The sequence below is a fragment of the Neomonachus schauinslandi genome, chromosome 4 (genome assembly GCF_002201575.2).
Source record: "Neomonachus schauinslandi chromosome 4, ASM220157v2, whole genome shotgun sequence".
In the NCBI taxonomy this organism is placed as follows: domain Eukaryota; kingdom Metazoa; phylum Chordata; class Mammalia; order Carnivora; family Phocidae; genus Neomonachus; species Neomonachus schauinslandi.
The window spans coordinates 51462495-51489937 of record NC_058406.1 but is presented as its reverse complement, the minus strand read 5'-3'; the positions used below and the strand labels follow the sequence as shown (position 1 = coordinate 51489937).

At 38.0% G+C, this 27443-nt stretch overlaps 1 protein-coding gene across 1 annotated transcript in view; it reads right to left on the bottom strand.

The window, feature by feature from the left end:
- Positions 1-249: 249 nt before the first annotated feature.
- UBE2U (ubiquitin conjugating enzyme E2 U) overlaps positions 250-27443 on the bottom strand; it is a 51817-nt gene continuing 24623 nt past the window's right edge. The window contains exons 6-8 of the mRNA XM_021679960.1: positions 16590-16638; positions 7209-7297; positions 250-335 (exon numbers count right to left, since the gene is read on the bottom strand). Coding sequence (XP_021535635.1) covers positions 250-335; positions 7209-7297; positions 16590-16638 — 224 coding nt within the window. The remainder of the gene's footprint in view (positions 336-7208; positions 7298-16589; positions 16639-27443) is intronic.

Genomic DNA, 27443 nt, shown 5'->3' with positions numbered 1-27443 from the left:
CCCAAATTGCTATTCTCTGCTATTCCTGAATAAACCCATTTTTGCTGGTCAAATAATTTACATTTTTAAGGTTAATAGTAGCAAAGATGTTTCCCACCTGGGTTCATAGGAAAGGAAAAAAATTATATGTCTAATTCTTGTTCTTATGTTTAGAAAAAGGCATCCATTGTTATTTCCAAAGATTTCTTCTGATGATTCAGTTAGACAGTAGAAAGTAAAATGATAGATATTTAAGTTAATACAAAGTACTTACTTTAAATTCCATTCTTTAGGATGTTTTAATTCAGCTTTCTTCCATTTATAATACTCTACAACAAAATTTGGATCTTCAAGCACTGAAATTAGAGTTTTGAAAAAGGAGCTGTGTGTGCATTCTTTAATAATAGTTCAAAGTTTAAAATAATTTACTTTTCATCAAGTCGATATATGGCAATGATGTACACTATATAGTTCAAGTCATACTACAATGCTCACTTTACGAATTTCTTCCTTTTACTTGAACTTTGAAACAAGTAGATTTATCTTCAAAGTTTTCATTATAATAACATTTGTTTATATATCATTTATAGTAATGAAGAAGGTGTTAAAATAACTCATATAGAAACTACAGACACCACAGTTTAACACCACACTCACTACAAGTGAAAAAATAAAATCTTGGAGTTGGAAGTGACATTATAGGTCTTGATTGCCCACAAAGAATTTTCAACGGATCGATCAATTGGATGATCACCCAATCCAGCCTCTGAATGAATCCCTTGCCAATGACAGAAGACTCCCCTGTTGTTGGGAAACTGCCTGTTCCATTGCCAGACAGTAAGGTCACAATGTCTTTCTTAATCTGAGTGCTGAGTTTCCACTCGTCCTAGTTCTGACCTCTGGAGCAATACTAACTAGGTTCATCCTTTCCCCATGGGAGAGAGCCCTTCTAATATTTGAAGATAGCTCTCAGAACAGCCTCAGTTCCCTCAACTTCATTTTAAGACATGGCTTCTAGAGACCTAACCATACTCACCATCCTGGTGGTAAACTTTGTTAATGTTCCTATTAAAGTTCACATCCAGAACTGGCTCAGGATCTTGATTTCTTTTGAATAGCAAAGGTGTAAGTGGGTTACTACCTCCCTTGACCTGTGTGCTACACTTCTATCAATTCATCTCAGATCTGTAGTAGGATTTTCTGGAAATCACATTACACCACTGGCACATATGTCTGTGGTTAATTATAAGCCTTATGCCTTCAATCAAATTAACATAAAATTTATTGAAAGCCAGATCTCTCTCACACACACACACACACACACACACACACATCCCTTATCTATCATCTATCTATCTATCATCTATCTATCATTTCCCAGTTTCTTGTAATTGTTCTGGGTTTATAGTCTTGAACAATTCAACCAACTAACTAGATGCTCTCCACCAGACTTACCTTTATCTGGAGCTTCCCTCTAAACAATGATTGATTAATCTCTGCTAGCCTGATGAAATATGTCATTGATAGAAACATTTAAACTGAATAGTTCTCATTTTCTTCTATTAATATTACATAATTTTCACCAGCAATGTTCCTGTCTTTTTTTTTCTTCCTTCAAACACAAATACACATACATACACTTTTTTTTTTTTAAAGATTTTATTTATTTTATTTGAGAGAGCACAAGTGAGGGGAGGAGCAGAGGGAGAAAAGCAAACTCCCCGCTGAGCAGGGAGCCCTGGATGAAGCTTAATCCTAGGACCCTGGGATCATGACCTGAGCTGAAGGCAGACACTTAACCAACTGGGCTACCCAGGCACCTCTACATACATATTCTTATAGCCTTTATTAATATTCTTTTTGTTAGTATTTAGACTTATGCTCCTCCACTCCTTATTAAGGAAGCAAATCTGAGCTCCCTAGGGTTCTTAGGTCTCATTATTTCCTTTAGATGATTATAGTAACTAATATTAATAGAGTTCTTCCTACACATTGGACACCTGTAAAGTAGGTAAGCAGTGGTTACCATTACAATATACACTTTACAGATGAACAAACAGAAAATTGATTAATGTCTTCTCATTGGGACTATTCATTACCACTTAGACAAAATTTAAATTTGAGGTTTCTATTCAAGAATAATTCATACATTTCCTTAATTTTTTTGAAATCACCTTTCCTACATTTTCTATTTGAATATGTGCATTAGTTTCTTCCTTATATGTTATGAAACACCAAATGGTATGGTCATCCTTCCTGAATATTTCCATTAATTTTATATCATTGACTCATCTTCTTCATTGCTTTCTCTGAGAGATGAAAAATGCCACAGTATTTGTACAGACTTTTATTTTAATGCTTCCTATTTTATCCCTATAATTTTTTCATTCACCATTCTACCATTTGACCATAAACTTCTTAAAAAGCTTAGCATAATATGTATGTTGTCTCTAACACACAGCCCATTGCCTAGACATGGAAGATGCTCAATGAGGGATGGTGATAGGAGGGCAATAATGCAGGGGTAGGGGGCGCGTGAGAGCAAGTAGGAGGAAAGGACCAGTGAAATTTTGTCAGAAGTTTTTGAAGCTGAAATTCCCCATCATGACCATATCTCGTCTTTGTGGCAGTTTTGTAGTCTGTGGTAAAAAATCATCTTCTGTTGGCTCCATAATACACTTATTTCTTCCCTTCCTTCTAAGGATTACTGTACATCACCTTCACTTTGTTTTTTCCATGGCACATCTCTTGTCCAACATCTGTATAGGTTGATCTAAATTTTTCTTCTGCTGCTGGGACTGTCACATCCAAAGAAACATAATAGCATCAACTTGCCTTAGGATGTTTTATTTTCAGACATATTATCTCATACTAACCACAGAGCAACTTAAAATAGAGTGGAATGCTTCTGTCAATGAAAAGAAATGAAAAATGAGGCACAAAGAGTTAAATGACTAACCTAAATTCACTTAACTGTATGTGGCAGAAGCAGTACAGAGCTATGGAGTCTCTAACTTCCAACCTCATGCTCTTCCCACTGCAGCCTTTTCAACCTTGGTTGCACATTGTAATCACCTGGGGACCTTTAAAAACTTGACTACTGCCAGCCCCTGCCCCCAGAGATCCTGATATCAGTCTGGGGGGGTGCCTCTTACACAGGAATTTTTACAAGTTCCTCTGGTGGTTCTAATAAGCGGTAAAGACTGAGAACCACTGCATTAGAATGAGGTGATGCTGCCTCTTGCATCTAAATGCATTCTGGAAACACTTGCCCTTATTTCCGGCTCAAAGACTCAAAGAAGGGAAGTCTTTTAGGGTGAAAGCAAGCATCCCCATGATGTTTCAGGGTGTCTGGTCTGTCTGATGACAGCAAACCAACACCAGGAAGCCTCCACTCCGTATTACAGGGTACACTGGTCTGAAGGAATTCTTTTCCCTTTAACATAAATATTTCCTTATGGGGATCATATTCTGTCATTAAGGTGCTGTTGCCCACAACCATATGTATTGGTTTGTTCTCTGCCAGAATTTTATTTGCCATTCTATACTGATGGACAGAGAACAGTGGATCATCAGTACATTTCCCCATATGATTGCCTATGATTATAAACTAATAATTATAATTATTGAAATATACTTCGGAGTTTGAATTTAAATCTCAGGCTACATAGAGATAGCATTTTTATACCACACTATGGAAGCAGTATAGCATGATAAAAAGAGCAACAGATGTGGAGTCAGAGGAACTGGGTCAAGTCCTAGAGCGACAGCCTACTTGTATAATTAATAACAGCCACCTTCATTGAGCACTCACTATGTGCTAGGCACTATTTTAATTGCTTCAGTGCTATGAGATATGTGCTGTAATTATTCTCATTTTACAGACAGGGAACTGACACAGAGAGGTTAAGAAACTCACCCAAGGTCACATAGCTAGTAAGTAGCAGAGCCAGAATTAAATCTCAGCAATCTGGCTCTAGAATTTATACTCTTTACCAATATATAATATCCCCTCCTACCTGTGTGACTTTAGGTAAATTACTTAGCTTCTCTTGGTCTTGGTTTTCTCATCTCTAAGACAGAGTAATAATAATAATAATAATGCCTGGTTCATAGGCTTGATATCCTACTATGCATGACATATATTAGGCATTCAGTAAATATTGGTTGACAAATGAATAAAAGATTAAGATGAGGATGATTAAAAAACAATACAGAGTATACTTTGTAAACTGTATTGTACATGAATAAACTTACTATTACTATGGCACACATGACTATGGGTAGATTTGTAGCACAAAGATATGGAAAAGAGTTAATACCCCAAATCAAAATATAACCACTCATTAGTATGAATAAAAAAGCTTTTAAAAATATGCACAAGAGTTTCATAATCTTTGCAGTGATAAGAATGTAACTGTAGAGGGGCACTTGGGTAGCTCAGTTGGTTAAGCATCCGACTCTTGATTTCAGCTAAGGTCATGATCTCAGGGCTGTGAGATTGAGCCCTGTGTTGGACTCTGAGCTGGGAGTGGAGACTGCTTAAGATTCTCTCTCCCCCCTGCCCCTACGTCTCTCTAAAAAAAATAAAATAAATTTTTAAAAAAGAATGTAACTGTAGAAACTGAAGTTATTAGAAGTTTCCCTTTTATTTCTCAGTAGCTGAAGAAGCATTCTATAATCTCAAAACTTCATCTTTATTATTGCCAGGAAATTAGGCTGTTAAAAAATAGTATTGGATCTCATCCAGCTGAATTATCCAAAGACAAAATGGCCAGCGGCACATGTAAGGTTTAAATTTAATTTTTAAAAATTAAGTGCTGGTTATTATTAAAGGAAAGCTCCTGAAACATTCTTATAACAAATCCCTAGGGGAAGAACAGGCAGGGTGATTGTGAAATCTTGCACCAAGGGCTAGAATCAGTCTCAGAAATTCTTCTGGGCTAGAGGCAGCCACTAAAGCTATTGCCTTTGCAAAAGGGGATAAATTACATACTAAGTAGTGATAACCATGGAAATGAGAACCAAATTAAACATTTTAGTGTTAACTCTTTTGAAGAAGAAACTGCAGTCAGTGGTACTTCATTATTTCCTTCCATTTTTAATTGTTTTTTATTGCAAGACAATCATTTCCAAATTCCCTGAAGTTCTGGCATATGCTTCTATTTGCTTTTCTTAGCAGTTTGAAGTTTCCAAATGCTTCTATATATTTACATGCTATTCCATAAGACACCATTTTCTTGGTTTGTTTTGTGGTTGAAGGAGTTGGATGCTGAGTCTTTCCCTAGACTGTGCCAACTGCCTCTGGACGCCTTGTTTGTTAAGGGTTCCTGCCTCCTGGAGCCCATCTGAGTTCCTCAGTGTTTCCACACAGGAGGTACTCAAGATGTGTTTGCTGAGTTGACTAGGCAGCACCTCTATGAAATGAAATAAATACTCATGTACTCTGGCATCAAAAGTAATAAAATTCTTTATACTGATAGTGTTGCCAAAGATTGTGTTTCTTTAAGCACCTTAATAATTTTTCATAACCACTAATCTATGATTAGTGAGGAAGGGAATGGGTGATCAAAAAATAATACCCAACATCCTGAAAGAACACGTAATTTCTTAGAAGTTACTGATCTAATTTATTTTTAAATATTTGTTAAGCTTGGCATTACTTTTTGCTCTAATTTGTGCCTTAAAACTACAAACTTTTTTGGTGATATTTTGTTCTACTGAAACCAAATATGAGACTATCACAATAATGAGATGAAATTCAGTGAGACCACAGATTAAAGCAGTGGTCATCAGGGTGGAGTGGGGAAGGAAACACTCCTAATGTTGTAGGAGATAAAGTAAACAAGGCTTAATTTGGCAGGTAAAGAGCTCTAAGAAGCGTCTATGATTTTGGTCTAGACAAGTAAATGCAATAATGGTGATCTAGAACTAACCAAGGGAGGTGATAATGGTGGGAGGATAGGTTTTGGGGCAAGATAATGAATTAACTTTGGGACATCTTAAGTAGGAGATGCCTGAAACCCATGTAGGTGAATGTCCAATGGACAGTTGTAAATATGCATGCAGAATTCAGAAGAGGGCCTGACCAGTGATGAGGCTTTGGGAATTACTGGCAGGTAGCATAGCAAAAAAGAGTACAAGTAAGATAAAGGCTAAAAAGTTATCATTGAACCTGGGAGTTAGGAAGTCATGGGTCACTTCTGAATGCTCCATTTCGGCAGGATAGCAGGGCAGCAGACTGGATAACCTACTTGGATCTAAATCATGAAATAGCACACTAAAGATACAATTAGATGGGACAGAAAGTTGTCCAACTCTCCCCCTTCTGTCTTTTTAGCTCCTAATATATGTGATTTTTTCCTTAGACTGATATAATTGAAAGCTCTAGGTTCATATGTTTTCTTGCTATCTTTCTACTTAATACTTTCTCTGGCTTTGAGGATAATTGTGTTTAGAATCAAAAAGGCTCCTCCTGCTATGAAGGTTCCATGTTTCGGGGTGGAGTAAAGTAAGTCTCATAAGATTGGAGAACGTCATCTTTTATTCCTCCAACTGTCTATCTTTCTTTCTGACTTTGAATGAGGCTTCAGTCCAGGACTCTATACAAAAGAGGAACTAAATTAAGAGTTGTTGGGGGCTGGAGTGGGGGGTGGGGTGGGAAAGATGGGGTGACTGGGTGATAGACACTGGGGAGGGTATGTGCTCTGGTAAGCGCTGTGAATTGTGCAAGACTGTTGAATCTCAGATCTGTACCTCTGAAACAAATAATGCAATATATGTTAAGAAAAAAAAAAAAAAAGAAGAACAAGAAGGTAGCGGGAGGGGAAGAATGAAGCGGGGGAAATCGGAGGGGGAAAAGAACCATGAGAGACGATGGACTCTGAGAAACAAACTGAGGGTTCTAGAGGGGAGGGGGGTGGGAGGATGGGTTAGCCTGGTGGTGGGTATTGAGGAGGGCACGTTCTGCATGGAGCACTGGGTGTTATGCACAAACAATGAATCATGGAACACTTCATCTAAAACTAATGATGTAATGTATGGGGATTAACATAAGAATTAAAAAAAAAAAAGAGTTGTTGAATGTTTCATATATAAAGGTAACAGAGAAGTTTATCACCTTCTGATTATAAATATATGTCAATTAGTCTTTGAAAGCAAGACAAGTTGAGAATAATTAGGAGATTAATATATACAAAAGGACAAAAGATAAGGCTAGACCACCTTACATGGACTTCTATAGTATTCTGTGGCTTTTGATGTTGCTATTCCGGACCATGTCTTGTAGTAATCATTAAATGAGATTGCTTTAGTTGATCTGAAAATATACATTGAAATCAGGTGAGTATTGGCAAGTTTCCTTTTTAAAATTATCTTGTCAGAGTAGATTGTTTTAGATAACAATATCCTGCCATAAGACATTAAACTGATTTGCCATTTCTAACAAATGATCTATCAATTTCTCCACTAACACATACAAATCACAAAAAAGAAAAACTCTCCAAAACATATTTCAAAATAAATGTTAAAAATGTACACCCATGTGTATATTATAAAAAGAAAAATACAAGTTTAAGATATCTGCCTTTCATGACTAACATTAAAAAAGGATTTTAATAAAAGCATCATATTTGCACTTTTCTTTCTACAATAAACAGTTTTCTTAAATATCTATGCCAAATTTCAGTAAAATCACTTTTATTTCCTTTTTATTATGAGGAGAAGTAAAACACCAGAATTGAGACCAGTTTAATTTTCACACAGAATCTGGCCATTTTCATAGAGGGAAAAAACCAACTCTTCTAACAATCCTGCCTACACTTATCCTTCCCTGTGCTAATATTACTCTATCCTAATGGAAGAGCAAAGATAATAAAATATTGAACAGGATCTGCGAAACAGTCACTTAAATAACTGCATTTCTAATTTTTTTCCTACAAACAATTTAATTGCAGAGATTCTCAATGCTCTACAAACAAAATGTTTCTTTGGGCTGTTTTTCAGACATGTGAAATCACCAATTAGCTGGCTTAAGTAGATGCTGAAACATCAGACATAAAAGACCTTATGTCTGGTTTCCATTTGAAGTTCTTAGCTCTTTGGAGGAAGCAGCAACTTTTCAGTTAGAATGAGTACACCAGCATTAATTTTTATAGGTGAATTGTAGGTACCTTAAATATTGAACTCAATTTGGAAATGAATAGGACAATATCTAAATTCTTGAATGCGTCATTTATTTAAATGATAATTACAGACGCCTAATTTTAAGAGTAACATTTTTTCAAATGTGTTATTGTTTTTGCAATCACACTTAAGTAGAAATCTGAAACTGGGTGAAGATAAATTAATCACTACTATTATTGCTTCCAGAGCTACATGCGGTGCTTTACACCACTAAATGACATATTAAACTAACATTAATTTTGCCAACGAAATGTTTCGGCATTTGGCAACAGAGGTAACAAAATGAAAGGCTGCATTATATCTCCTGCATGAAAAAGCTTGTGATCAATTTGCTGTCACAGATCATTTAGCAGACAACAATGACCCAAGAGGAAGGAAACTGTCAACACACTGTCTCGTGAAAAAAAATACACCATCTTTAGGCACAATCGTCTCCATTGTTTTTTTGTCTGTTTGACGACGACCCATGACCCTCTCCCTTCCCAGTGGTGTCCTGTTCAATTTCAAACTGTTAGCCTTCAGGGGCTTTCTTTTCTTCCCCAGAATAATTAAAAATATTACTCTAAAAGGTATGACTTTAGTATAGTTTGAATATACAAAGCAGAATGTCTTAAACATTTGAGAATACTGCGTTTTCAATTCTGTAAAAGAAATACTCCTTAGAATAAGAGAACAGTAACAATTTTTATGATTATTCAGATAAGCTACTAAGTTCACAGGGAAGTATAAAAAATACATGTGTTTATAATTTGAAACATTAACGGGAATTTACTGAATATTATCATTAGCATTATGAATAAGGAAAAGTAGAAGATAATTTAAAACTGAACATCAGAGCTTATTATCCTATTGGGAAAATAAAATATACACCCAAATTAGCAAATAGAATAGCTTTATATATTGACATATAAAGTGTTACATCATTTAACACAGACATTTGGAGATGACAACGACAGATACTTCTTTGGCAGTGGCAGTAAGCTAAAAAAGTTGGAAGAGAGAGATGTAACTTTGTCTTGGAGCCTTTAGGGAAGGAGTCACTTGGGATATGGACCTGGAACAGATGGCAGAGGCATTTTAAGTGAGGAGAACAGTATTAGCAATAGCTCAGATGGGAAGGAGGATGGTGCGTGTGCAACAGAGCATGTTGGGGGAAGAGACAATAGAAATGAGATAACTGACTAGGGTGGAGAGTTCCAATTTCAGAGGAATTGGAATTTGATAGAATAACTAAAACTGGGCAATGCAGGTCTTCAGATTTAGGCAGAGAATGGGTTAGAGTTGATTCAGGAATCTGATTTATTAGGTGATAGAGAGCAAGCAGAAGTTCTTGAATAAGGCAAGTAAATTATGAACCACGTGTCTGAGTAAGAGTTTTTTCTGGCGTTAGTATGCAGGGTGGAGTATATGAGAGATTAAATGCAGGGAGACAAGTTAGGAAACAGATGCAGTAATTCAGGCAAGAAACGCAGAGCTAACAGAGGGTGGGAGCAGAGACTATGGAGGTGAGGAGATGAATCTCTGACATGCTAATGAAATGACTGGACTGGTTTTCTGATAGGGTGTGAGAGGTGAAGGAATCTGAGGGTCAGATATTCTTCTAAAGCCCAGAAGACCATTTAGTTTTGCTATTAACAGAAAGCATCTAGAGACTCTGAAGTAAAATATGAGTTTAAATTTAAACATGGGTTTTAGGTGATGACCTTTAAGAGTGTGATTGAGAAATTGAGACTGGAAATAAGAGATTTGGGTCAAATCAACATAAAGGTTGATAGATGACGCCATTAGGGAAAACAAACACAGAAAGAGTTAAGTGTTTAGAAAAGAAAGATCGGAAACCAATTCAGAGTTAAGGGGAGCCAGTGAAGGAAACAAAAAGGATCATTAAGGGAAGAAGAGAGTCGGGGTAGTGCTAGTTCATGGAAACAACATCCCAGCCATAAACCAAGCCTACTAATTAAACCCCTACACATCTCTGGGTATTTAGCCATGTAATATCATGATTAAGAGTACAGGCTCTCGAATCATCTGGCCTGTGTTAAAACACTCAGGTACCACTACTTTTTAGCTGTGTGACTCTGGGCAGATAACTATTTCACTCCTGTTTCCTCATCTATAAAATTAAGAGAGAGAAATTTGTCCAGCAGTTGTGGTGAGAATTCTAATGAAATTATCCACAGGAAGAGCCAGGCAGGAGTTTAGCAACCCTTAGTACTCAGTGTCAGTCTGCATGCATACCTTGTCCACTGGTCAGTCTTGGGCAAGTACCTCATCATTTCTCTTCCGCCAACTCTACCTCAGTTTCTCTCTCTCTATTCCAGGACATCATGCCTCTGCTTAAAAACCACTTTTGGTTATGTAATTCTATAGGATGGAGCCTAAACACTTCCAAACATAACTTGGGGTTCATTAGCATCTGGCTATTTCCAACCATTTCTTCCCCCATTCATCTGCACATGCAGAGGCTCCATCATATGGAACTTCTCGATGATGTGGAGTACACCACAATATTACATTTCTGTGTGTGTGCAAGCAGGTCTATCTGGAGACTTTCGTGTCTCCTGTGCTTGTCAAACTCTTACTTACCAAGGTTTCAGTCCAATAAAAATAGTATGTATATGAAGGCTGTCACAGTGGACATTGTGGTTGCCTCTCCAATAACTATTCCACTCTTCCCCCCTTATGTACATGACATTCAATCTGATAGGACTGACCTCCACCCTGACTCTAAGTCAGAGCCTGATGGGTTTAAAGCTGTCTGGCAATGGTAACTATTTAGGGACAGGAACATGAACCTAGAAAGATCCAATCAGAGTGAAATTTATTCTAACTTTCCAGTACACCTTGATATCTGAGAATGTCAATCCTCTTTGTTCAAGATTATCTTAGCCTAAATCCTTTGCATTTGTAGATATATTTTATTTTTTACTTCTGTATTTATTTTTTTAGAGGGAGAGAAAGAGAGGGTGAGGGGCAAAGGGAGAGGGAGCAGGGGAAGGAAACAGGGAGAGGGAGAGGGCGAATCTTAAGCAGGCTCCATGCCCAGCTTGGAGTTTGACACAGGGCTCGATATCACAACCCTGAGATCCTGACCTGAGTTGAAATCAAGAGTCGGATGCTTAATCGACTGAGCCACCAGGTACCCCTGTAAATATATTTTAAAACCACCTTGTTAATTTCCAGGAAAAAAAATGTTGAGATTTTGACTAAGATTGAGTTGAATCTATAGATTAATTTGGGAAGAACTGACATTGCAATAATATTGAGTCTCTCTCAAGTCACAAACATTGTATATCTATTTCTTTAGGTCTTTTGAAATTTTTTCCAGATATATCTTGTGGTCTTCAGCATAGATGTCTTATTCCTCTCTTGTTACATTTTGATGCTATTGCAATGGTATTTCTTTTTCTTTTTTTTTTTTTTTTAGATTTTTATTTGAGAGAGTGAGAGGGAGCACAGGCAGGGGGAGGAGCAGAGGGAGAGGAAGTAGTAGACTCCCCTGCTGAGCAGGGACCCCATCATGAGGCTTATTCCCAGGACCCTGGGATCATGACCTGAGCCGAAGGCAGACGCTTACCCCACTGAGCCACCCAGACACCCCTGTAATGGTATTTCTAACATTTCCATTTCTATGTATTGATTGCTACTGTATAAAAATATAGTTGCTTTTTAAAATGTTCATCTTATATCCAGGGATCTTGCTAAATTCACTTACTAATTTTCAAGTTTATGTATTCCTTTGGATTTTAATATTATAAAATCCTGTTATCTATGAATAAAGATGGTTTACTTCATCCTTCCCAAACTATAACTTTTTTTCCTGGCTTCACTGCACTGACTAGGACTTCCCATACAATGCTGAATAGAAGTGGTGATAACGGACATACATGCCTTGTTGCTAAACTCAGGACAAAAGCACTCAACATTTCGCATTTAAGTATGAGGTTTGCTGTTGGATTTTTGTAGTTTCTCTTCACTGGAATAAAGAATTTCTTCTCTATTCCTAGTTTGGTGAGAATTTTTGTCATGAATGGGTGAGAAATTTTAGCAAATACCTTTTCCTGATTCATTGAGATCATTTTATGTTTTTTTCCTTTATTTGGTTACCTTAGGTACACTGATTTTTACTGCATGGAGCCCTGGGTGTTACACGAAAACAATGAATTGTGGATCACTACACCAATAACTAATGATGTATTGTATGGTGACTAACATAACATAATAAAATAAAATAAAATTTAAGAAATAAATTTTTAATATTCTTTATTTTATTTTTATTTTTTATTATGTTATGTTAGTCACCATACAGTACTTCATTAGTTTCTGATGTAGTGTTCCATGATTCACTGTTTGCATATAACAGCCAGTGTTCCGTGTAATATGTGCCCCAACCTGGCTTTCCTGAAATAAAGCCCTCCTAGTCATGATGTATTATCCCTCTTTATGTATCAGTGGACTCAATTTGCTAATATTTTGATTAGGCTTTATGCTTCTGTGTTTATGAGAGATATTGGCCTATAATTTTTCTTTCTTGTAATAATCTTATCAGATTTTCAAATCAGAGTTTGGAAGTTTGGAAGTATACCCATTATCTCTATTCAGTGAAAAAGTTTGAATACTTTTCTTCAAAAACTTCTTTTGTTTTGAAATACATGCATACCTTGTTTTGTTGTGCTTTGCAGACATCGCATTTTTACAAACTGCAGGCTTGTGTTAACCCTGTGTCAAGCCAATCTATGGGCATCAGGTTTCCAACAGCTTTGGCTTACTTCATGTCTCTGGGTCACATGTTGGTAATTTTCGCTAATATTTGAAGCTTTTTCATTATGATATTAATTATGATGATCTGTGATCAGTGCTCTTCGACGTTACCATTGTAATTATTTTGGGGTGCCATGAACAACGCCTGTATACTATATAGAATGGCAAACGTGCTTGATAGATGGGTTCTGACTGCTCCACCCACCAGTTATTCCCGTCTTTCCCCCCTCCTCCAGCCTCCCTATTCTGTGACACAACCATCTTGAAATTAGGACAATTAATAACCCTACAATGGTCTCCAAGTGTTCACGTGAGAGGAAGAATAGCACATCTCTCATTTTAAATCAGAAGCTAGACATGATTAAGCTTAATAAGGAAGCCTTATGAAAAGCAGACATAGGCTGAAAACGAGGCCTCATGAACCAGTTAGTCAAGTCGTGAAGGCAAAGGAAAAGCTCTCAAAGGAAATTAAAAGTGCTACTCCAGTGAACACACAAATGACAGAAAGCAAAACAGCCTTATTGCAGATATGAAGATAGTCTGAGTGTCTGGAGAGAAGATCAAACCAGCCACAACATTCCCTTAAGACAAAGCCGAATCCAGAGGAGGGCCCGAGCTCTCTTCATTCCATGAAGGCTGAGAGAGGTGAGGAAGCTGCAGGAGGAAAGTCTGAAGCTAGCAGAGGCTGGCTCATGAGGTTTAAGGAAAGAAGCCGTCTCCATGACATCAAAGTGCAAGGGGAAGCAGCAAGTGCTGATGGAGAAGCTGTGCAAGTGATCCAGGAGCTCGAGCTCAGATAACGTATGTAATATTTCAGAACCCATCCTTCACCTCCGTTTAATGTTAGTAAGTAAACGTCTGCAGAACCATGTCCAAAAGACACTTCTATTCTCTTGATATCTGGCAACCAATCCCCTTCTCCCCTCCCCCCTTTGGTTTTGTATCTCAGCTCCTGATACACTTTTGTTGCCTCTGGCATCTGGATTCACTTTTTATTCTGGATGTCAACTTACTTTCCGTTAGGTCAGGCTGTGGAAAATATGCTCTCTCATATCTCCATGCTTTTGAGTTATTCTCTCTGCCTGTATGTCCTTCTTCTCTCGTCTGCAGGTGAATTCCTATTCTACCTTTAGAAATCACCTCAGGCATCACCTTCTCCTGGAAGCTGGCCTTTATATATCCCTTCCCCCATTCCAGGACTCCAAGCTTTAGGAAGATATTTCTCCCTCCGAGCTCTTCCAGCATCTAGATCTTGTCTGTATAATACCACTTATTATAAGTATTCATGTAATAAAACAATTAATAGGTATGGCCCAAAGAAATGTTGGATTGCATTTGACAGAGGTAGTACCAGTGAGAGATGACTTAGTGAAAAAGTAAAAGCCTCTAAGGGGGGTGGGGGGGAGAGGAGAAAAGCTACAGGGGAAGAAGTTCCTACTCAATATAACTCATTTTAAATATGCTTGCATTTGACCTTAGCATTCCCCCCGGCCATGATCCTGGTATTTGCTCTGTGCTCTTCCAACTACATCTCTGGTAGAAGTTGCTCCTAGATGGTCCTGTAGGACTGACAGTCAGGCATACTCCCTGCACAAACTCCTCTTCAGAGGAGAGCTTCCAATCCTAGATTATAAATCACGTGAGATCAAAGATCACATATTATTCAGATGTGTGTCCCCAGGATGGGAGCAGGGTGCCTGGCAGAGAGCAAATGCTCAGTGAATACCTTTTAAATAAATAACTGTTCTCCCAGAGGATGCTCTATATCTTGTTAAGTGGTATCCTGCAGCCCATGTGCAAACATCCCAGATGACAAGCACAAGCTTAAATCACTTTCAATTACTGAATATCAACTGGATTCCTCTGACTATATTCTACTCAGTTGACTAGACTTTGCTTATGTTTTGTTATATCTTTTGGAAACAGGATTTAACTGTCTAGCTAGGCCTCTGGAATCCATTTCTATAATCAGGTTAATTCTTTCAGCTCATGAAGTAGTGTAAAGTTCTAGCAAATGGTGTTAGAATGACAAGACTAAGAACAGCATCTCTCTTGGAATAATTTCTGCAGGACCTCATTGTAAAATTCTACATAAAAACTAAAAGCTAGACTTAACTGAGCTTTATCCCATAACAAATGTACCAGGACTAAACATTTGGATTCACAGATACATAATAAATTGCAACCTTCTATATACTAGGAATGTAGAGTATCTTTGAAATCTAGATTGTATTCCTTTGATTGAATCCTAGAGATTTCTCTAGAGATTTCAAACTAGCACTAGGTGAACACCACAAATAAGACCTGATTCTGGCATCATTTATTCTTGATTTCATTCAGGTGCCTGCCAAAGCTGGGACCACAGAATTTCTTCTGGCCTCCTCTTACTGCCTTATCAGTAAATGCTGGCACTGTACCTTTATGCACTGCAAATAACTATACCACAAGTAGAAAGAATTTTGTAATATTCCAGGGATATTCATGTGTTGTAGGTGATAAAACAGTGTTTATGCATTCAACAACTATTTATCACAGGTCTATTTTGTGCTAAGAAGGTCAGTTGCTTCTCTCCACATTGACAAGTTTAAGGGACAGCAAATCCTTTACTGAATGCCAGCCTGGTGCACTACCCATTAAATTATGCTTGCCTTTCTGAAATTTTCCAATACTTTCACAAATCAAAGCCACTTGAGTTACCTAATTTGTTCATCTTTTATACAGGGCCAGTCAAGGAGACCTAAGCTGAAGCAAGTTATTTCAACACTAGTTAACTGGCTGTTTTCTACATCTGATTGACTATCAAATTAAGGCTGATGGAAATGCTCAAGAAATTAAATGCTGCAGAACCATAATGAGAATATTGATCTATATCTTGTTCAGGTGTTCATGACTAAATTGATGCCACATTTTCATGTTGTCTCCTAAAAGATACAATGGGTTCATCCCTAACTCACCATTTTCCTCTTTATCTTTTCCTAAACTGCTTGCTTTTTGTGATCTATAATAGTTTGTACTCATTATGTTGACAACATATTTTTTTCCTTTTCAACAATAAAAAATAAAAATGAGAACAATAGGCAAGTTCAGATAATTACATTCAATTTTAATTCAACAGTCTAAAAAGAATTCAATAACTTCTCACATTCTTCCTGAAAACAATATTTTTTAAAAAGCATTGTAAGAGGGGGCGCCTGAGTGGCTCAGTCATTAAGCGTCTGCCTTCAGCTCAGATCATGATCCCAGGCTCCTGGGATCGAGCCCCGCATTGGGCTCCCTGCTCAGCGGGAAGCCTGCTTCTCCCTCTCCTACTCCCCTTGCTTGTGTTCCCTCTCTCGCTATCTCTCTCTCTGTCAAATAAATAAATAAAATCTTTAAAAAAAAATTTTTTTAAAGCATTGTAAGAGGAAAAGAGATCTACTTCCTTTTCTAAGTTAAAAAGTGAAAATTCAATTATGATTAAAAAAATATAAACAGTTTAAATCAATAGTCCTTTTAATAAATAAATTGAGGGGCTCCTGGCTGGCTCAGTTGGTAGAGCATGCAACTCTTGATCTGGCTTGTGAGTTTGAGCCCCATGTTGGGTGTAGAGATGAAAGAGAAAGAAAGAGAGCAGAGAGAGAAAGAAAGAAAGAAATTGACATGGGATTGTATAAAGAAAAACTTACCTGATAAGTTTATCTGGATCTTTAGGAAACTCAGGGCTGTTATTTCTCACTATAAAGAAAAACATGAAAGGATTCTGGTTGACTTGGAAGAATGAATATATGGCTTTATGTAAGCTCTTTCCAAAACGTCGATGAAGTGGTAATAAAAGAATAAAAATAAAGTATAAAACCTCAAGGAGAGGAAAAGAAAATTGGTAAGAAAAATTTTCAAGATGAGGGGTGCCTAGGGGCATCTGGGTGGCTCAGTTGGTTGGGCATCTGCCTTCGGCTCAAGTCATGATCCCAGGGTCCTGGGGTTGAGCCCCGCATCTGGCTCCCTGCTCACTGGGGAGCCTACTTCTCCCTCTCCCTCTGTCCCCTGGCTTGTGCTCTCTCTATCCCAAATAAATAAATATAATCTTTAAAAAAAGATGAGGGGTGCCTGAATGGCTCAGTCAATTAAGCATCTGGCTTGTGATTTCGGCTCAGGTCATGATCTCAGGTCCTGAGATTGAGCCCAGCGATGGCCCCTGCATCTAGCCCTGTGTGGAGTGGGCCCCATGCTCAGCAGGGAGTCTGCTTCTCTCCCTCTACCTCTGCCCCTCCCTCTGTTTGCACATCCTCTCTCTCTCTCTCTCTCTCTTTTTCTCTGAAATAAAAAAATAAATCTTTAGGGGTTTTTTTTTCTAAGGTGAAAGATGTCAAGAGGTAACTGTCTTAGCCAGGAATTTGAAACCTAATGACTGAGGAGGGGACACTAATAAAAAGCATGCAGATTTACACTTCAGAACTTGAGAAACAGTTCAGGAATTGGAGATGTCAGATGCTTCTGAAATGTAGGAGGTATAGCACAGACATCAAATACTTATATCTTCACCCTGTACAAGCAGATGATCACCACTACCAAGGCAGGAGGGCAGATACTTACTTCCTGGAGAAACTGAATCAGAGAGACTCAGAACTGAAGGATATTAGGTACAAAGCAGGATAAGAGTATGGTGAGGGACTGGAAGCAGGGAATAAATCACATAAATCTTATTGGATAGATAGGACTCCTTATTCTTTCCCACTGTCCAACTCCCAGAGTTTAAGCAACTAGTGTCTCTCTCTCCAGGCACAAGACTGGAGGATTGATTTCAGGAGAAATAGTTAAGCCTGACTAATGACATGGCTAGGTCATCACTGAATAACCCAATAAAGAAATAAAACTGTCAACAAATCTAGTCTGTATTCAAATATTTCCAATATTTTTAATGATTGATTTCCATTCTTCATATGTCCATCAATGGACAAAGATCACTACACATTTGTGTAAAGTCAATATCATGAAAGATAACAACCAAAACAAATAAACAGGGAGAAAAGTAGGAAATAGAAACATACTTTGCTGGAAAACTTCCAGAATATAGAACAAAAAACAAAGTGATGGGTAATAGGAGAAAATAGATGTTTCAAAATTAGAGGAGCAGCTCAGTAGATCCTGCATCCAAATATGTGGATATTTAAAAGAGAGAATAGTGAAAATGGAGGGGGAAAATGATAAAAGAAATAACATAAGAGAAAATTTCAGAACTAAAGGATTAGAGTTTGAGATTTAAACAGCCTAGCAAATGCCCTATATGATGAGCGAGGAAGGAAAAAAAAAACTACATCAAAAAACATTATCAAAAAATTTCAGGGGCTGGGGCGCCTGGGTGGCTCAGTCGGTTAAGCGTCTGCCTTCGGCTCAGGTCATGATCCCAGGGTCCTGGGATCGAGCCCTGCATCGGGCTCCCTGCTCTGCGGGAAGCCTGCTTCTCCCTCTCCCACTCCCCCTGCTTGTGTTCCCTCTCTCGCTGTGTCTCTCTCTGTCAAATAAATAAATAAAATCTTTAAAAAAAAAAAAATTTCAGGGGCTCAGTTGGTTAAGCATCTGCCTTCGGCTCAGGTCATGATCCCAGGGTCCTGGGATTAAGCCCCGCATCGGGCTCCCTGCTCTTCAGGAAGCCTGCTTCTCCCTCTCCTTCTGCCTGCTGCTCCCCCTGCTTATACTCTCTGTCAAATAAATAAATAAATAAAACCTTTAAAAAAAATTTCAGATCCCTGGGAATAAAGAGGAAATTTTAAAAGTTTTAGAAGGAAAATATGCCACATGTGAAAAATTGTATATCGTGAAATCAGACTGCTCAAGAGCAACACTAGAAACTACAAGGTAATAGGATCTTTACAATTCCAAAAGAAATCTGCAAACTAAAATTTAACTAAATTGTGAACATAAGACAGTGGAATAAATACATTTGTAGGCATATAAAGTAATAAAAGATTTAGCTCTCATGTACTAGGAACCTCCTAGAAGAAGTGCTCCAATGAAATGAAGGAGCAAACCAAGCAAAAGAAAAGCAAGGGATCAAGCAGGAGCTCCAATTCAAGAAACAGGCAAAGCATCATCCCAGGACACCTACCAGAGAAGTGCCAACTTGGAACTGAAGGAGGATGGAATGCCAGAGGAAAGAGGTCTCCAAGGGAGTAAAATGCAATTGATGGACTACCTGGGAGTTGTTTTATAGCTTTGTCACAAAGTTTAGGGGTAGATAGTAGATATATTAAAAAACAAAAAGCAAGGGAATGAAAAATTGGGCCACTTGTACAAGGAAAGAAAAAGAATCATTCACAGTTCTTTTGTGACAAATAATTAGTAAGTCATAGTAAGTATTAATGTAACCAAACTATATTAGGAAGAGGGGCAGAGAAAGATGGATGGAAATAGTATAAATCTAAATCTTTATATTTCAGAAAAAGCCTATATGTAATATCTAAAACTGAACAACCCACAAATATTAGTATTAAAAAAAAACTTAGAAATATAGTGGTAAGTTCCAGAAGAAATATGTGTTGAAAGCTGTTGGTGGTTTGTGGGGGTGGGGGCAGCACTCAGCAATGGAAGGTGTGGGGTTCCAGGGTCCGCTATGTTTCATTAAAAACCAACTTGTATGCTTCCAGGGATGATGGTAGAGTAGGATCCTAAGCTCACCTCATTCCATGGATACAATTAGATAACACCCACATCAGTGTAAATAACCCAGAAAACAACCCAAAGACTGGCAGAACACATTCTTCACAGCTGAAGGTAGAGAAGATGCCATATCAAAGAGGATAGGAAGGGCAGAGAGTTGGTCAGGAGCCAAACAGACCTGTGGACTGTCTCCGGGAGGGAGGGACACTACGGTTGCAGAGACAGGAAAGAAACAGACCCTCACACCAGGCACCCCAGGGACATGGATGAAGAAGATGAATCCCCATGATATTTGGCTTTGAAAACCAAAGAGGCCTAACAATCAGTGGGGCTGAACACCTGGAACTTTAAAAATCAGCAGGCACTGCTCTGGGAGAGCCAAGAGAGTGACAGGAAACTGCCCTTAAGAAGACAACACAACAAACAGCCCTGCTGAGATACAGCACAGAAGCAGCAATTTGAAAAATACCTGGAGTATATGGGAAGGAGATTTATTTACTAATCTCAGAGCATGTGCTGGATGGGCAAGGAACTTTGGGAGACTTCTGCAAGAACAAAAGAGCTATTGCATGCCATTTGCCTCCTCTGCCACTTAGCCTAAACACATGGACCCCTACAGCACCAACGCTCTGCACCTAGCTGGCTAATAGCTTTCCCTGTCCCCACGTTCTTCTGTGGACATGCCCCTCCATCCAAGCCTGGGCAGTTTTCCTAGGCAGTTGCAGATTCCCTCCCACACCAGACCCGCACAAACCTTGCTAAAACCACGATTCCTGACCTTGCTTTCTCCTGCTGACCTGTCCCCTCAAAAACGCCCTTGGTGGGAGCCCATTCAAAGTGGTACAACAAGCCTGGCAGTGTGCAAGCAGCCCCAGTAGGGGCCAGCACCACCCCAAAGTGACTCCTGAGCTGGTGTGAGGGGAAGATAACCACACACACCAGTCCAACTGTGGCCCCAGCAGTGGGCCACAAAAGCTTCTCAGGAAACAACACATGGAATGTGCCCTACCATTTGATTCTATTGCCTCTCTGGCAAATACCTGGTCTGACTCAGCTCAAGTCCAAGATGGCCCCAGACTGACCCACTAACATCAGAGGAACAAAAGCCTGCTCACAACAGGAAAAGAGAGCCATTGCAAATGAGTGGACTGAAGGCAAAAGTGGCTCATCCACAATAGCAGGGCACATGCAACACACATAGGAGACAACCCTGAATCACCAGGTTCTGGTGAACAGGGACATTGGACTGCAGGGTACTACAGGACATCTTCATGAGGTCACTACTTCCAATAGCAGGAGACATCACTGACCTTCCTAACACAAAGACACAGACACAGAGAGTTAGACAAAATGAGGAGACAGAGGACCAGGCCTCAAATGAAAGAACAGGACAAAATCATAGAAAGAGAGCTAAACAAAATGGAGATAAGTAATATGCTTGATAGAGAATTTAAAATAATGGTCAAGGGCGCCTGGGTGGCTCAGTTGGTTAAGCGACTGCCTTCGGCTCAGGTCATGATCCTGGAGTCCCTGGATCGAGTCCCGCATCGGGCTCCCTGCTCGGCAGGGAGCCTGCTTCTCCCTCTGACCCTCCCCCCCCTCTCATGTGCTCTCTCTCTCTCATTCTCTCTGTCTCAAATAAATAAAATCTTTAAAAAAAAAAAAAAAATAATGGTCAAAAAGATACTCACTGGATTTGAGAAAAGAGTGAAGGACCTCAGGGAGACCCTCAACAGAGACATGGAAAATGGAAAAAAGAACCAATCAGAAATGAAGGACTCAATAACTAAAATTAACTAAAATTAAAAATATATTAAATGGAGGGGCGCCTGGGTGGCTCAGTTGGTTAAGCGACTGCCTTCAGCTCAGGTCATGATCCTGTACTCCCGGGATCGAGTCCCGCATCGGGCTCCCTGCTCGGCAGGGAGTCTGCTTCTCCCTCTGACCCTCCTCCCTCTCATGCTCTCTGTCTCTCATTCTCTCTGTCTCAAATAAATAAATAAAATCTTTTAAAAAAAAAAATATATATATATATTAAATGGAATAAATAACAGACTAGAGGAAGCAGAAGAATGGATCAGTACCCTGGAGGACAGAGTAATAGAAAGAAATCAAGCTGAATAGGAGAGAGAAAAAAATAATAAAAAATGAAAATAGACTAAAGGAACTCAGCGACACCATCAAGTGTAAGAACATTTGCATCATAGGGATCCCAGAAGAAGAGGGAGAGGAGGAGGTAGAAAATTTGCTTGAAGAAATAATAACTGAAAACTTCCCGAATCTGGGGAAGGAAGCAGAAATCCAGATCCAGGAGGCACAGAGAGCCCCCAAGAAAATCAACCCCAGAAGTCCACACAAAGATACACAGTAATTAAAATGGCAAAAAATAGTGAAAAATAATTTTTAAAGCAACAAGAGAAAAGAAAACAGTTATATACAAGGGAAACCTCATAAGGCTATCAGATGATTTTTCAGCAGAAACTTTGGACGTGAGAGTGGCATGATACACTAAAAATGCTGAAAGAAAAAAAAATCTGCACCCAAGAATACTCTATCCAGCAAGGCTATCATTCAGAAAAGAAGGAGAGATAAAGACTTTCCCAGACAAACAAAAGTTACAGGAATTCATCACCACTAAACTAGCCCAACAAGAAGTGTTAAAGATGTATCTTTGGTGGAATGGAAAGATCATAAGCAGGAATAAGAAAAGTAAGAAGCACAAAAAGCAGTACAATTAAGTATATCTATAAAAACCAGTCAAGGGATTTACAAATTAAAAGAATGTAAAGGATGACGCCATATACCTAAGACAGGTGAGAGACACGTTTCAAACCTAAGTGACCATCAACCATCAATGCATAAACTGCTATATGCATAAGATGTTATATATAAACCTAACGGTAACCACAAATCAAAAACCGGTAATAGATGTGCAAAAACACAGAGAGAAAGGAATCCAAGTATATTACTAAAGAAAGCCAGCAAATTATAAGAGAAGACAGCCAAGAGAAGAAAGCAACAGAGAAGAACTACAAAAACAATCATAAACAAATAACAAAATGGCAATAAGTACATACCTATCAATAATTAATTTGAATGTAAATGTACTAAACACTCCAATCAAAAGACATAGGATGATGGAATGGATAAAAGAGGAAGACCCATCTCTATGCTGACTAAAAGAGACTCATTTCAGACTTAAAGACACATGCATATTGAGAGTGAAGGGATGGGAAAGTAAAAAGAAAGCTGAAGTAGCAATACTGATATTGGGCAAAATAGACTTTTCAACAAAGATTGTAACAAGAGACAGAGAAGGACACTATATAATCATAAAGGGAACAATCCAACAAGAAGATATAACAATTGTATATATTTTTGCACCCAGCATAAGAGCACCCAAATACATAAAGCAGCTAATAACAAGCATAAAGGAAGAAATTGATAGAAATACAATAATAGCAGGGGACTTTAACACCCCACTCACATCATTGGATAGATGATCCAAACAGAAAATGAATAAGGAAACAGTGGCTTTGAAGGACACATTGGGATCAGATGGAGCAAACAGATATATTCAAAACATTCCATCCTAAAACAGCAGAATACACATTCTTTTCAGGTGCACATGGAACATTCTTCAGAATAGATCACGTTAGGCCACAAAACAAGTCTCAACCAATTCAGAAAGACTAAAGTCACACTCCACATCTTTTCCAACCACAACACTATGAAACTACAAATCAACTGCAAGAAAAACTCTGGAAAGAACACAAATACATGGAGGTTAAGGAATATGTTACTAAACAATGAATGGGTCAACCAGGAAATCAAAGAGGATATCAAAAAATACATGGAAACAAAGTAAAATGGGGGCACCTGGGTGGCTCAGTCATTAAGCATCTGCCTTCAGCTCAGGTCATGATCCCAGGGTCCTGGGATTGAGCCCCGCATGGGCTCCCTGATCCGCGGGAAGCCTGCTTCTCCCTCTCTCACTCCCCCTGCTTGTGTTCCCTCTCTCACTGTGTCTCTCTCTGTCAAATAATACATTTTTTAAAAAAATCTTTAAAAAAACAAATGAAAATGAAAACACAGTGGTCCAAAATTTGGGGGATGCAGGAAAAGCTGTTCTCTGAAGGAAGTTTATAACAATACAGGCCTACCTCAAGAAGCAAGAAGAATCTCAAACAACCTAACCTTACACCTAAAGGAGCTAGAAAAAGAAGAACAAACAACACCTAAAGCCAGTAGAAGGAAGGAAATAATAAAGATTAGAGCAGAAATAAACAAAATAGGAAATTAAAAAAATAGAACAGATCAATGAAATTAGGAGCTGGTTCTTTTAAAATATCAACAAAATTGATAAACCTTTAGCTAGACTCGAAAGAAAGAAAGAAAGAAAGAAAGAAAGAAAAGAAAGAAAGAAAGAAAGAAAGAAAGAAAGAAAGAAAGAAAGAAAGGAAGGAAGGAAGGAAGGAAGGAAGGAAGGAAGGAAAGAAAGAAAAGAAAAGAAGAAAAGAAAGAAAAGAGAAGAGAAGAGAAGGAGGAAAGAGGGGATTTCAAAATCAGAAATAAAAGAGAATAACAACTGACACCACAGAAATAAAAAGGATTATAAGACAATATTATGAAAAATTATACGCCAACAAATTGGACAACCTAGAAGAAATGGATAAATTCCTTGAAACATACAACCTCCCAAAACTGAAGCAGGAAGAAATAGAAAATTTGAACAGACTGATTACCAGCAATGAAACTGAATCAGTAATTAAAAAAACTCCCAACAAACAAAAGTCCAGGACCAGATGTTTCACAGGTGAATGCAACCAAATATTTAAAGAAGAGTTAACACCTATTCTTCTCAAACTATTCTGAAAAATAAAAGAGGAAGGAAAGCTTTCAAATTCATTCTATGAGGCCACTCTTACCATGATAATAAAAACAGAGAAAACCACTACAAAAAAAGAAAAAAAGAGAGAGAGAGAGAACTACAGGCCAGTATCTCTGATAAACATACATGCAAAAATCCTCAACAAAATATTAGCAAACTGAATCTAATAATACATTGAAAAAAAATCATTCACCACAATCAAGTGAGATTTGTTCCTGGGATGCATGGGTGGTTCAATATTTGCAAATCAATCAACATGATACATTACTTTAACAAGAGAAAGTATAAAAACCATATTATCATTTCAATAGATTCAGAAAAAGCATTTGATAAAGTACTACATCCGTTCATGATAAAAACCTTCAACAAAGTAGTTTAAAGGGGACAAGACTCAACATAATAAAGGCCATATATGAAAAATGCAAAACTAACATCATAGTCAATGGTGAAAAACTGAGAGCTTTTCCTCTAAGATGGGAACAAGACATGGATGTCCACTCTTACCACTTTTATTCAGATTGTACTGAAGGTCCTGGTCATAGCAATCTGACAAGAGAAAGAAAGAAAAGGCATCCAAACTGGTAAGGAACAAGTAAAACTTTCACTATTCATTATGACATGATACTATATATAGAAAACCCTAAAGACTCCACCAAAAAACTATTAGAACTGATAAATCCAGTAAAGTCACAGGATACAAATTCACTATACAGAAATCCACTGAATTGCAAGTAGCAAAAAGAGAACTTAAGAAAAGAATCCCATTTGCAAATGCACCAAAAATTATAAAATACCTAGGAGTAAATTTAACCAAGGAGCTAAGAGACCTATATTCTGAAAACTATAAAACATGCATGAAAGAAATTGAAGACCACACAAAAAATGGAAAAATATTCCATGCTCATGGATTGGAAGAACAAATATTGTTAAAGTGTCCATCTACCCAAACCAATCTACAGATTTTTTCTTTTAAGATTTTATTTATTTATTTGACAAAGACATAGCAAGAGAGGGAACACAAGCAGGGGGAGCAGGAGAGGGAGAAGCAGGCTTCCCGCTGAGCAGGGAGCCCGATGTGGGGCTCGATCCCAGGACCCTGGGACCATGACCTGAGCCGAAGGCAGATGCTTAATGACTGAGCCACCCAGGCACCTCCAATCTACAGATTTAATGTGATCTCTATCAAAATACCAGCAGCATTTTTCACAGAACTAGAACAAATAATCCTAAAATTTGTATGGAACCACAAATTACCCCAAATAGCCAAAGCAATCTTGAAAAAGAAGAACAAAACTGGAGGTATCACAATACCAGATTTCAGGACATACTACAGAGCCATAGTAATCAAAACAGTGTGGTATTAGCATAAAAAGAGACACAAAAATCAATAGAACAGAGAGTCCAGAAATAAACCCACAATTACACGGTCAATTATTCTAGGACAAAAGAGGAAAAAATATGCAATAGGAAGAAGTCTCTTCAACAAATGGTTTTGGGAAAACTGGACAGCTACATACAAAAGAATGAAACTGGACCACTTTCTTGCACCATACACAAAAATACACTCAGAATGGATGAAGGACCTAAATGTGAGACCTGAAACCATAAATATCCTATAAAAGAACATAGGTAATAATTTCTCTGATATTGGCTACAGCAATACTTTACTAGATATGTCTTCTGAGACAAGGGAAACAAAAGCAAAAATAAACTATTAGGACTACATCAAAATAAAAAGCTTCTGCATAGCAAAGGAAATAATCAACAAAACTAAAAGGCAACCTACTGAATGGGAAAAGATAGTTACAAATGACTTATGTGATAAAAGGTTAATATCCAAAATATATTTAAAAAAACTTATACAATTCAATACCAAAAAACCCAAATAATCCAATTAAAAATGGGCTGAAAACATGAACAGATATTTCTCCAAAGAAGACATCCAGATGGCCAAGAGACATATGAAAAGATGTTTAACATCACTCATTATCAGGGAAATGCAAATCAAAACCACAATGAAGGGCGCCTGGGTGGCTCAGTCAGTTAAGCATCTGCCTTCAGCTCAAGTCATGATCCCAGGGTCCTGGGATCAAGCCCTGCATCAGGCTCCCTGCTCAGCGGGGAGTCTGCTTCTCCCTCTGTCCCTCCCCCTGCTTGTGCTCCCTCTGTCTCTCTCTCAAGTAAATAAAATCTTTAAAAAAAACCACAATGAGATATCACCTTATGCCTATCAGAATGGCTAAAATAACAAACACAAGAAACAACAAGTGCTGGCAAGGATATGGAGAAAAATGAATCTTGTGCACTACTGGTGGGAATGTGAAGCAGTGCAGCCACTGTGGAAAACAGTATGCAGATTCCTCAAAAAATTAAAAATAGAATTACCATAAGATCCAGTAATTCCACTACTGGGTGTTTACCCAAAGAATAGGAAAACAGTAATTCAAAAAGATATATGCACCCCTATGTTTATTGCAGCATTATTTACAAAAGCCAAAATATGGAAGCCACCCAAGTGTCCAATGATAGATGAATGAATAAAGAAGAGGTGAGATACACACACACACACACACACACAGAATATTACTCAGCCATATGAAAGAATGAAATCTTGCCATTTATAACAACATGAATGGATCTAGAAGGTATTATGCTAGGTGAAATAAGTCATGCAGGGAAAGGCAAATACCACATGATTTCACTCATATGTGGAATTTAAGAAACAAACAAAATAAAAAAGGGACAAACCCCAAGATAGACTCTTAACTATAGAGAACAAACTGGTGGTTACCAGTGGGGAGGTGGGTAAGGAGATAAGTGAAACAGGTGAAGGGGATTAGAGTACACTTATTGTGATGAGCACTGATTAATGTATAGAATTGTTGAATCACTATACTATATACCTAAAATGAATATAACACTGTATGTTAACTATCCTGGAATTAAAAAATATATGAATTTAAAGAAACAATTCATATCATTTGTTCTTTGA